Below are 12,630 nucleotides of genomic sequence, written 5' to 3' on the forward strand. Positions count from 1 at the left end.
TCATGTTTTATTTTTCCAAATCAGATTTAAACTGCAGCAGAGGAAGCTAGAGGCAGGCGCACACAAAAATAACTCATGTTTTTATTGCATTTCCATACGCACAAGCATGCACACCTATCTCCGGGCAAACTCCTTTAGAGCAAGAACGGACTCTAATATCTCTGACAGGCTTTAAATACTTCCATTACTGTGATTTTCCTAGGGTTTTTTTCTTCTTTGGTCTTACTGTTTTGGACTTTACCTTCACATCTTGAAATAATTGCTTTTTCCAAAGTTACCTTTTATTCCTTGGAGCTAAAGAACTTTGCAGCCGTGACCAAACACTCAGTTGAGGCTAGTAAGAACAGTCCTACACAATTAGATGGGCCCAGTGGGTAGGCACTTGACACAGAGCTGTTCAGTTCTGTTATATTAAACCAGATGGAGTGACTTGTTAGGAGGCAGTTCTGTCAATGAAAAAGTGAGTGAAAGGTGCTGTTTATTGAAATAGCCTCCTCTTAACCTTGAAGAAAACATGTCCATGTGTCCATGCCCTGTAAAATAACACTGCCCAAACTTGACTGCATAGAACTCAACCTAAGTTAAGATCTTAAAATGGAGTTTTTGGTTCAGTGTTTCCAGGATGGAGCCCAGGATTCTGCATTTCTAACAGGGATATCCGGGCTGTGTGGAACTAGACTCTCCCCTGAGGATTAAAACTATAGACAACTTCTCTTCCTTCCAGATGAAATCAACTGGCCTGAGAAGGATGAGGCCCCTCCTCCAGATGCTCAGGAACTGATTACCTTGCTCCTCAGGCAGAATCCGCTGGAGAGACTGGGAACAGGTCAGAGAGCATGCGTGTTGCTTTTGCCAATATACAAGAAAAAAAAATGTCCTCTGGAGCAATCTAAGGCTTCTGCTAATGTTTTCTGCGTAGGCAACATCTGTTAGTTGATGTAAAACATAGCTACAACACATTAGAGCAATATTATTTGGCTAGGGTGTGTGTGTGTGTGTGTGTGTTTGTGTGTGTGTGTGTGTGTGTGTGTGTGATTTAGAACATCATGTACACTAGGATGGGTAGTGTTTGTTTTTGTGTTTTGCCAAGTCGAAACTCTTAATTTGCTTCACTAAATGCATCTCCCGGGTATGTGCCAATCTTCTGGCTCGAAAAAAACATGTATCGTAAATAATTAGAAATGGGAAATCAGATATGTGGAGCCCTTTTTTGGTTATGCTTTTAACGTACATTCCATGAGGATTTAACCCAGCAGGCTTCTACCCACAGCCTTTGAAATAGGTTATCAGTCCTCCAGCTGCTTGCTAGGAATGAGGACCTGGGGCTGAGCTATGCTGTCCTATCGTGGTGATCAGTACTGTGACCCGAGAAAGGGAATTAAACCGTTGCCTTTGAAGATGAACGAGATTCTCTGTTTGTTTCTTGCTGGTATTTTCTCCCCCTAGTTTTACAGCCAGCAGGTATGCGCTTTCTTTTCTTTCCTGTGTTCTGGATAGACACACATTAGACATCCCCTGGGAGAACAGCGGGTCTGCCTAGGTGGTTTTGTTTCAGTGAGACAAAAACGTCAACTGTAAATGCATATGCTCTAGACAGTAATTAGTAGTTTTATCACGGAAAAGTGTTGGCTTGCTGAGGTCATGTATTCTGAAGTTTCATTCTATTCCATTATAATAGAAAATATCAGTAAAGACTGGAACAGCCCCGTTTCTATCCCCCATTTCCCCCATGACAATTACTTGTTTTGTTTCCAGATATTTCTAGTATTCTCCACATTGACCCACAGAGTCCTTTGCTACAGTGATCTGTTCTTGTTTACCTGTGGCCTGCTGTAGACCAGGCTCGCAGCATTTGTTATATAGTAGCAAAAGGAGATGAAGACCATCCTCGGCTACATAGAGCATTCAGGGCCAGCCTGGGCTACATGAGACCCTGTCTCATGAACTAGAGTTCATGATAATACATTGAATCGGGGGACAGAAAAACTATGGTCCGCAGGCCAAATCTGTCCAGTTTCCTGTTTTTATCAATTAAGTTTGTTGAAGCAGAAACAGCAGTGTCTTTCCAAGAGACTGATAACCTGGGACTTCATGCTACAACAACAGAATTGGGCAGTCATGACAAACCGTGTAGCCCGCAGAGACTAAATACGGACTGCTTAGCCCTTTACACAGAAATTGTGAAGAGCCCATGTTACAGAATCCAGGAAGGCCTAAATCTGGACTGACCTAGAGCCAAGCCACCTGCTGGGGTTCCGCGTGCCTTAGTGTGCTTTTCCGTGACTGTGTGTGCCTTCACCTTGGAAAGCCTCTGTAGACCTAGGTTAAGGGCACAAAGTAAAGTCAGTTGGCTAGAGCCTAAATCTGCTTGTGTGGCCGAGAGTGGGTTTTCTTTAATCATCACACCTCAAAGCATCATTGTGAGGATTGGGGAGTAGGGGGGTGGTCACCCAGAATCAGGTGCAGTGCTTCGGTTACTACATTTAATCTTCAGCTTGTTGCACCCCATACCTCCCTTCTGGGTAGGGGCCATGGTGTAGTGATGATGGTGGTGGTGTGACTACCTCGGAGCTCACTGTACTCTTTAAAATCAGCTTATTTTTTCCCACCCTGTCTGCTTTTCTACTTGTCTGAACTGTCAAACAAACATGTTACTTCTCTCCTTCTGTGACCCGCAGTCAGATAGATCCGCGTTATGGTTCAAGAGATAAGAGTGGCTGTCAAAGAAATGGTGTCAAGGCTGAGTAGGGGTCAGATTCTTAAAGGAAAGAGGTTTGACTCAGTTAGGCCAAACGTTGAGAAACAGCTGCGTTTCCATATTGCCCTGCGATAACACAAACATCTATTGAGATTCCCCATTCAACTGACCCAGAAGGAGGGCTTCCATGATCTGACTGGGGAAAGAAAAATGCATTTGAATGGGCACACCCCCTCCAAAAGTCCCCTTCTTTACAGTCCCCAGGGTCGAGGTTGGAGGTTAGGGTATCTCCACTTGAGATTCTACCCTCCCCCTTCCCCAAGAATCCTAGGATCTTTGATTAGGCTTAACTTAACAAGGCAGGGGAGAGACCGTGGTCAGCGGGCCCCTGTGTATATCACATCACACGCAGCAGGCTATTTCTCTGCGCGTTTTCTCGTTGACTGCTGCTGTCAGTCTGACAGTTTGGAAGAGCAAAATTCCCTAGGAGAAACCCGAAAGAGACATTTAAAGGCCCCACTCAAGCTCTTAGGACAGCCAGGAAGCGATTGCCAAACCAACAGGGCTGATGTGATGGGTCCCAGTAGGGCCTGGCGAATGACGTTGTGGATCCTGCAGTCCTCCCTTGCTGTTCCTCATGACAGCATCCTGTGTCGGACGCATATTTAGCACGCAAAATAATGCACCGTGAAAATGTGTGAATGCACATTTGCCCGAGAGAGACTGGAGAGGCTGAGAAAAGAAAGGGCTATAAAAAGCATAATGAATGTTTAAGAAGCTTCCAGGAAGGAGAGGAACTCGGAACTCAAGGAAGTACAGTAGTGCCAAACTAGTGCTCGCAGTGGAGGACCTGGGGCTGTGCTTGCACTGTATATACCGCTGAACTTGGAGAGAACTGAGTGGCACCCTGGCTCGCTGACCTTAGAGCTGTTCAGCTATGACTGGCAACTGTGCATCAGCTGTGAGCTCTCAGGGCTGTATCTCTCTTGCCGTCGTCCTCAGTTTCCTAGTGTGCAAAAACGGGCACATTGAACATCTCAGGATGCTTGTGGGGACTAAATGCAGTGATGTTCATATGGGGATCTAGTCTATGAAACTGGCCGTGCTGCACACCAGGGGACCAGGACAGTTTCTTGCCCTTCAGTTCCCTCTTTCTAGTGATGGAAGCTGCACACAAACCACCTGTACATCCTTCACCTAGCAACTTTTAGCCTAGAGAGCATTTCTGCCTCCCCCGCCCCCCCCCCCATTTTAAACCTTTTCTTCATTTCTCCACAAGTACATGAGAAACAGAGTCTTCTGATTACTTCTTCCAAGTAAGGCACAAGAGGCAATGTTAAGAAATTTGAGCTACATATCCCATGGCTGTGTTTCACTGGGGAAGACCCTCTTGTAGTTGTCCGTGGAAAGGAAGCAGAGTTCTTACCAGTGGGCGGAGTTCTAGGTGGGTTGATGGTAGCGGATGAGCACGGTATTGTCTAGAAGGGCCAGGCGAGTCATTGACTTTAGAAAGCTTGCCTCTCGGGGTGTAAACAGCCAGAATCTCAGAGCAGTGTCACTGACAAGTTCCCACAAGCAGCAGCTGCATTGGTGGCTATGGAAATGGAGGCATGGCTGGGCTAAGCATCCAGAGAAGCCCATCATGGACTACTCATCAGGGCTTGATGCTGAATCTTAACCACGGCGACGGGGTGGAACGGGGAAATGTGCAGTCCCTCTTGGCCTTTTGTGTTTTGCTCCTCCAAATAAAAGGAGCACTAGAAGAAAATGGCCCTGACCAGAGTTTAAGAAGACATTCACCGGCAGCCAGAAGAGAAGAAAGGCGCACAATGGGCTGGAATAGGATGTGTTGGGTTGCCGTAGAATAGCCTTGCAAATTGGCTTGGATACCCAGCCTGGGCATGTAGATCCCTTTCAGAGTCATGCTGAAGAAATAGTGACGATGAAGCTAACTAAAGCATTGGATCCTTGTATAGGGGTGAGAACATAGTGCTGCCTCTGGGTCTGCAGTTTTTTCTTTTCTTTCTTTTCTTTTTTTTTTTTTTTAGACAGACCTAGCTGTATTATTCTTGGCTGGAGGATCCTAGGCCAGCATGCTCTGTTGCTTTTCTTTAGTTTCTCCATCGAAAACTGGAGTTGATAATGCCGATCTGATCTAGACGAAGCATGGTTGCCTCAGCAGTACTGAATGCAGTACTATCAGGGCGTAGATGTCACCTAAGGGGTTCCCACAGGGGCTCAGTCGGCGCGTACATGGAGGTGAGAATCCTCATCCACACTGCAGAAAAGGGTTTCAGAGGAAGAGAGCATGGAGCAAGGTTGGAGTTCACTGAGGAAAGGACACAGTGCCAACTCAAAGGCAGAGCCAGGGTGCAGCCCGTAAGAAAGAGGCACGTGTCCTAACAACAGCTATGTAATTTTCGTGGCTCTGCAAGTTACGCGCTCAAAGACTGTAATTTATAACCAGATTGTGAGATTAAGTGAAGCTTTAAAACTGTGAGCTGGTTTGCTCATTTTCCTGTAAGAATTGCCTTTCATAAATAGCATTACAAGGTGGCTTATTAGATGCATTATTTGGGATTATGGATGAGAGAAGGGCACGATAAGGTGCAAATCATAGGGTGCAAGCGTTTAAGACGTACATTTTGGCCTTAGGTGTGGTTTGTTAGCTGCTATAATACTTTTTTCTTTTGTGAGCTTTATCTAGCAAAGGAAGTATTTTCTCTTTGCAGACAGTCTTATAGGAAGTTTGCATTGTATCAGTCAAATGGAAGTTGTAAGAAACATAAAACAGACACTGAGGCCTGAAGGACTCGTCTCTCATGCCCGCTACATTTCCCCCTGCATTTTCCTTGTCTCTGTGTCTACCGCAGCGCTCAGCACAGAACTGGCCCGCAGCTCATAGCTGGGAAGCCACTGGTACTGTAGTTTCTCAGTTTGGAATTGAGCTTGAATCCAAAACAAACAAACAAACAAACAAACAAACACCTCCACAGAAGCTTAGTAAAAACCTCATCCTTGTGTTTTGTAAAAACCAGTCGGGGGCTGGAGAGATGGCTCAGAGGTTAAGAACACTGCCTGTATTTCTAAAGGTCCTGAGTTCAATTCCCAGCAACCACATGGTGGCTCACAGCCATCTATAATGAAATCTGGTGCCCTCTTCTGGCCTGCAGGGATAATAAGTAAATAAATCTTTGAAAAAAAAAAAAACCAGTCGGTTGTCTCCTCTTGGGATGACTTACCTCACTTTGCCCTTTCCCCTCCATTCCAATGTTTTCAGACCGACTGGAACATGTCTCGTGCTAGAGGCATCCCGTGGGCACAGATAGCATCCCCGCCCCAGCTAACATCCACAGCCTATCATACAGCTCCCTTGTCTTTCCTGTCTCTAGACACAAAAGACAAGATGAGAGGCATGGGTGACAGTGTCAGAGAAGCATCTACATCCTCCACTAAAAGAAAACTCCACAGAGAGGCAGATCAGACCTCCATGTCGGTCTTCTGAGAAATCTAATAACCCGGTGCTGTTTTCAGGCTCATGTCTTTGCTACCTATAGTGTGTGTCTGGGCTAGGGTGGGGGCCTGTGGATACCACATGGCCTTCTCCCTTTCAGTGGAAAGTTTTAAATACATTTTCGATAGATGGGCCTTGCCCCAAAGCCTGTCTAAAATCGTCAAACAAGTAAAAACCTCTCACCAAACTGGGCTATTACAATTTTCTGGCAGAAGCCTCAACTCTAGCATTGTGACTGATTTCTGTTAGACAAATTATAAATCTGTCTAGCCAGTTTGTCCATCCTTTACTTAAGGATCTAATCCACAGAATCTAATTCCTACCTCTGTTAATGAGCAATCCGATAAAAATGTGAACAGTAACCATTATACACTATTTTTGAAACTTTCATCATTATTAACCTTCCATCCAGAAGAAACCTTGCTGTAAGCACATTTTGCACCTTGTTAGGATTTTCTAGATTTGTAATGAGCCAGTCTGCTTTGGGCCAACATGTCCCCAGGTTCGGTATAATGTGATTTTAAGTGGCCATGTCGTTAACCTTTGAAAAATGGAAGAAGTTGTAGAAAAATTAACAGAGAAACGCTGTGTGCTGCAGCAACTGCTGTTGGCAAAATCAGATTTCCTGCTGATAAATTATAGGAGGTCTTCCACCCCCACCCCCAAGCTTTGGTTGTAGAAGGGAAGGGTGGGTTCCATGATTTCTTTCCCTGCTAATAAATATCTTAAGTTGTTTGTAAGAGCTGGTGCTGACTTCCTCACAGGTTTCGCAGGGCACGCCTCAGTCTCGTCTGCCCCTTCTCTCTCCTTCCAGGTGGCGCCTACGAAGTGAAACAGCATGGATTCTTCCGCTCTTTAGACTGGAACAGTTTGCTGAGACAGAAGGCGGAATTCATTCCCCAACTGGAGTCGGAGGACGACACGAGCTATTTTGATAGTACGTGCATTATCTGACATCCTTTGGCCTTTTGCTGGGTTTGAAAAACATCTCCTCTCCAGCTTTGGGCTTTCCAATCTCATACCTACAAAAACCCCAGCAGGCCCAGGGTCGCTTTGCTCCAGGCATTCCTGGTCCAGTTGTCTCTGTTTAAAAAACTGAAACTCTCTTGAGTGACCTGGTGTGTTCCCACACGTTCCTCCACAGCTCGGTCAGAGAAGTATCATCACATGGAAACGGAGGAGGAGGACGACACAAACGATGAGGACTTCACTGTGGAGATAAGGCAGTTTTCTTCCTGTTCACACAGGTTTTCAAAAGTAAGTTAAGTGGGCCATGAACATGGAGAATCTGGGGAGGGGGGAGGGGGAGAGAAGGGGGAGGGAGCAGGGGGGAGGGGAGGGGATCTGGGGGGAGGGGGCGGGGGGAAGGGGAAAGGATCTGGGGGGAGGGGGCAGAGGGAGGGGATCTGGGGGGGAGGGGGAGGGGGGAGGGGATCTCCAGCGCCTGGTACCCAGCTCAGCTAGAGTAGACTGTAAAAGCACTTGCCCTTTGTGGGGTGTGAGGTCTCCAGCACTTAAAACTCTTGGTCAGGTAGGGAAATGGTCTCATTTTTCTCAATATGCAGGGTGTTCTTACCCGATAGACATATCTGTGTGTCTCTACAAGTTAAGGTCTGACTCTAGGAGTTTGGGAGGTTGTTGCTGTTGTTGTTTGTTTTGAGGCAAAGACTCCAACTCTTTGTCGTCTTTTTGTGATAGTTGTCCTCTGGTGACCTTGCTTACCTGCCCTGAGGTCTAGCTAAAAGCTAGGCCGCGGAGGCCTCACTCCATTTCTTTCGTCACAGAAGGACACTGCGTGCAGTAATCTCCCTTAGTATGACACAGAGTACAACGCAGGGACAACACTCAGCTCTTGGCATGGGTCACAGTACTTGGGGACAGTTAGCTGTGGGATGAGAAAGTATTTTGATCAGTAATAGAGATTATAAGGTATATTGAAAAGGCAATAGGAAGACCACTCTAGAAACAGTTGAAGATAATGAAATTGATTCTTGAGAAAGATGCCTTTCTATGAACTCAGGTAAGAGTTAAAATCCCTGATGGTGGCCGGGCGTGGTGGCACACGCCTTTAATCCCAGCACTTGGGAGGAAGAGGCAGGTGGATTGTTGTGAGTTCGAGGCCAGCTTGGTCTACAAAGTGAGTTCAGGATGGCCAAGGCTACACAGAAAAACCCTGTCTCGAAAAACCAAAACAAACAAACAAACAAACAAACAAACAAAACCTGATGGCTTTTGATAGGGTAGGAATCCAGGAGTAATAGAGATAAACCTAGGGGCACCTTACCTCCCTTCCGCTGTTTTTGGCTGCTACATATCTGTGGTTGCCATGGCATTTTGCACGATCGTTATTTAGGAATTCTATAGCAGTTTGTGATTTTTAAAGTGCTCTGTACATTTTCCTGAGCGATTCCCCAGAATGCATCCGCAAATCAGCCAGTGCTACCCCTCCCCCCATCTTTCTAGAGGACCAGATAGGGGTCGGGCTTTTTCCCTGGAGACTTGTGGCAAGTGTGTCCTGAAGCGAGTTGAACTAACATCTGATGGGCACTCGGAGCGTAACCCATCCTCTGCCTGCTCACAACCCACCTTAAACAGTTTGCTTCTTGACTTTGGAAGACATTTTGTTTTTTTCCCAGCTCCTGTTCTTTAACCTAGCCTAGTCCTTTTTCTAGACTTTATAAATAACAGTAGGCCCAAGGCCCATCTCCAGGAGAACGGTAAATAGCGGGAGGGTAGCAATGGCATGGTCTCACTGTACAGGGCCCTCCATACTCCTATTTTTACCTCCTGTGTTTCCTGTGAGGCTGTGGCAATTCAGAAATGGGCTAAAAGAGACTTGGTTGCCCAAGCTTTAGTCTCCTGCACCAGCGGGCTGCCTGACCAGTTAGTAAGCCATGCACACTGGATAAGCTCCTGCCTCCACAGAACCCGCCCCACCCTACTGAAACAGCTCATCACATATTCTTCTATCCGCACTCAATTTCAATTTGTTTTTCTCCTTTGTACTCCTGACTGGTGGCCATTAAACACTTTTTTTTCCCTCCGTGTTATTTTCTCTTTCTGCTTACGTTTTTAGCATGAAGCCAGTCTGAAATGTGCACTTATCCTGAAACTGACACACACACACACACACACACACACACACACACACACACACACACACACACACCCCACCCCCCACCTTGACCCTTTCCTCTTGTGGCATGCACACAGCCATGGCCCCAGTTCACACTTGAATTGTGTAGTCAGGGTTTTGTTGTTGTTTTCCCTAAGACTTGGAGTTTCTCTGACAAGCTCTTTGTTGTTGTTGTTGTTGTTGGTTTTTGTCGTTGTTTTTTTTCCTTTTTTTTTTTTTGGAGACAGAGTTTCTCTGTGTAGCCCTGGCTGTCCTGGGCTCACTTTGTAGACCAGCCTAGCCTAGAAATCACAAAGATCTGCCTCTTTTTTTCGAGGTAGTTCTTAAGCAACAGTTATTTTACCTCCTAGGTTTTCAGCAGTATAGATCGAATAACCCAGAATTCGGGAGAGGACAAAGACGACTCGGAGGACAAGACCAAAAGCACAACTTTGCCATCCACGGAGACGCTCAGCTGGAGTTCAGAATACTCTGAAGTGTACGTGAGAAGCCTCCCAAGGGCCCCTCATAGGCAGTGGCTGCTAATGCACCCCCAGAATCCCCACTACGGTGGATCTCAGTCCTCCCCGAGATCGTGTATGCCTCCTGTGTCCCCTGCTTGTGCTGACACCGGGGGTCCCAGACATGCTTGGTTAGGGTTAGCCAGGTTCCTTTGGTGGTTCCCTGGATGTGCGAGTGTGACTTGTTCTTGTTTTAAATTAAGGCAACAGTTATCGACATCCAACTCTTCAGATACGGAAAGCAACCGAGGCCGACTCAGCTCTGGCCTGCTCCCCAAGCTGGCCATCTCAGCAGAGGGAGAACAGGAGGAGGCTGTCCCTTGCTCTGGAGACCCCAGAGAGGAGCCAGAAAAACCAGCCCTTCCTCCTGAGGAGTGTACTCAGGAGGAGCCCGAGGTCACCACCCCAGCCAGCACCATCAGCAGTTCCACGCTGTCAGGTAAGTGGTGGCTGTGCCTGCTCTGCTAGGGCACCATACTGCCAAGCGCTCCGAGTCCCAGGCCATACCCACCCAACCAGACCATCAGAATGGGTATTCTCACTCCTGCTAGACTTCATCCATGGAGCCACTTCTTTAGGGACAAGTTCCTAAGAACCCAGGCCAGCTGTCTCGGCTGCATCCTCAGTGCCAAGCCATACAGCAGACTGACCTGGCTTCAGTTGGACCTTGGGGCACTTATATCGCCACCTTCAGTGGGGTCCTCGGGTCGCAGACAGAACTTGCCAAAGGAGTGTGTTCTTGTTCGCTGATGCAAAGACACAGCATCAGCAAAGAAGACACAGTAGAACTGCATCCAACTCGGGATGAGATACAATGTCATACAGACCAGCCGTCACAGGTATCCTTGAAAATGATTACAGTCATCTGTAAGATGAAGGGTGAAGCTAGCTTCCCCTCCAGCCCTGAGCTGCATGGTAGCATCTTTGAAGGAATTGGCTCCTGTTATTGGGTCATGTGTACCAGACACACATTATTGACCCTAGTTCCTTCCGACTAACCTTACACTAAAGGTAGTGAGGGAGGCACTTACACTGCGGGGTTCACAGGACACCTCTGAGGGGAGTGAGAAATCCTACCATGCCTCCCCTGGTGTCTGACTACATCTAAAATAACGTCTCTACACAGAGTTATCACTTCTCGGTATGTGTCAGGTGGAGTCACACATTCCTGAAGCTTCTCTCCCTGCTGGCATGAGGTCTTGTACCCGGGCTTCACTTCCTGTTGGCAGGAGCAGACACATTTAAAGTCCTTAATAGCTCACCGCCAATTTCTGACCCTTAATGGTAGAGTGCAGGTTTATGCTTTTTGTTTTTAAAGGAAAAAAATGGCTGGCTAACAGTTGCTGTAATGAATATTTTCATCATGCTATATTTAATATGCTATACTGGTAACAAATGATTCCAAGAGTGTCTATCAACATTTTTAAACATTTTAAAAGGTTTATTTGGCTTCTTTAAATGTGTGTGTGTGTGTGTGTGTGTGTGTGTGTGTGTGTGTGTGTGTGTGTGTGTGTATAATCTTTCAGGCTAGATTTCTGCCTCCCTAAAATGTATGCATGTGTGGAGCTTCATACATGCTTATAGTTGACTTGGGAAAATAATACTGGCTTTGTTTTCTCTCTCTCTCTTACACCTCAGTTCTGTTTCTGTGCTGGGTAACCTCACTTATTCTAACTCTGAAGCCAAGATAATAGCACTGTAAAAAATAAAAATAAATAAAATAAAAAAGTATAGGGACATCTTACTACTCTAGAATTCCTGGCTATGGTTATTTTAATATTCATATTAAATGTAGGGGGTCTCAGATTTTATATTCCTAGTTATAGGGGTCTCTGTCTGGCTCTCGGTTGCCTTACCCTGAGTATAAAGCATATTCACCTTCATTTAAAAGCTCTTGTTTACGATATCTCAGTATCCTGAAGCTACTGACTATCAGAAAGGTAGGAGGTGAAAGGGTGTGGGGAGGAGTAATGTCTAAGTACTTGATTGATTACTTTCATAATTAAAAATATCTGCTGAGGTCCTGCCATGCGATTTGATTAATAGAGTCAACCCACCTTTTCTCACTCTGTCTCCCCCATACACATACTAAAAATAATCAAAGACCTTGGGGGCTGCACAGAATAGAGAGCTGAGTTGCTTACAGCTGAGAGTAATTAAGGAACCTGAGAAGCGTGGCTGTAGTAAAATTAAATTTGTTGAATTTTATATTGCTCCACCATCAAAAAGAAGGAACCCTTGACATTTAGAGAACATTAAGGTGACATTACCTGCCATTGGCAGAAAGAGGCACTTGCTTATCGGTGCTGTAAAACGAGGTAGGGGGAGAGGAAGCAGGAGAGATGAGAGAAGAAAATATTGTGCATCCATCCTGGCATTTGGGAAAGCCCAAGTTCCCTGTCTCTTTCCGTTTTCTCCTTGGCTACATTGTACTTGACTCCTTGAGAAGTCAAAAGTTGTGAAATCTGAGCTGGGACGCTCAAATGCTCCCAACAAATTACTCACTGTAAAGAGACTCAGCTTTTTGTTTGCACTTTTTCCTTCTCACTTCTCCCACCTGAACCCACTCGGAAAGGAAGTGAGTCATCTGCAGCTAAAACTCAGTTTAGAGAGGAGGAATTCCTGGCTAGCGATGAAACAGTTCTGATCACGTCTGTCCTTCAAGCAACTTGTTTCTCTGAGGGGGACAGAATAGATGCACTAGTAGAAGAAAATGTGTTTCCCGAAAGCTGTCGATACCTGCCTTAAGATGTCCTTATCCGCTGGTGCAGCGGGGCTTATG

The 12,630-nt window shown here is 46.1% G+C and overlaps 1 protein-coding gene across 20 annotated transcripts in view; it reads left to right on the top strand.

The window, feature by feature from the left end:
• The window catches only part of MAST4 (microtubule associated serine/threonine kinase family member 4), a 617,295-nt gene that overhangs the window by 579,431 nt on the left and 25,234 nt on the right, over nucleotides 1-12,630 (top strand). For all 20 annotated transcript variants that reach the window (XM_084800734.1, XM_084800722.1, XM_084800737.1 and 17 more), the window contains 5 exons: nucleotides 725-826; nucleotides 7,027-7,149; nucleotides 7,357-7,469; nucleotides 9,699-9,826; nucleotides 10,052-10,287. In XM_084800734.1, the coding sequence (XP_084656860.1) occupies nucleotides 725-826; nucleotides 7,027-7,149; nucleotides 7,357-7,469; nucleotides 9,699-9,826; nucleotides 10,052-10,287 (702 nt within the window). The remainder of the gene's footprint in view (nucleotides 1-724; nucleotides 827-7,026; nucleotides 7,150-7,356; nucleotides 7,470-9,698; nucleotides 9,827-10,051; nucleotides 10,288-12,630) is intronic.

The sequence above is a fragment of the Acomys minous genome, assembly GCF_964271855.1.
Source record: "Acomys minous genome assembly, chromosome: 11".
Taxonomy (NCBI): Eukaryota; Metazoa; Chordata; class Mammalia; order Rodentia; family Muridae; genus Acomys; species Acomys minous.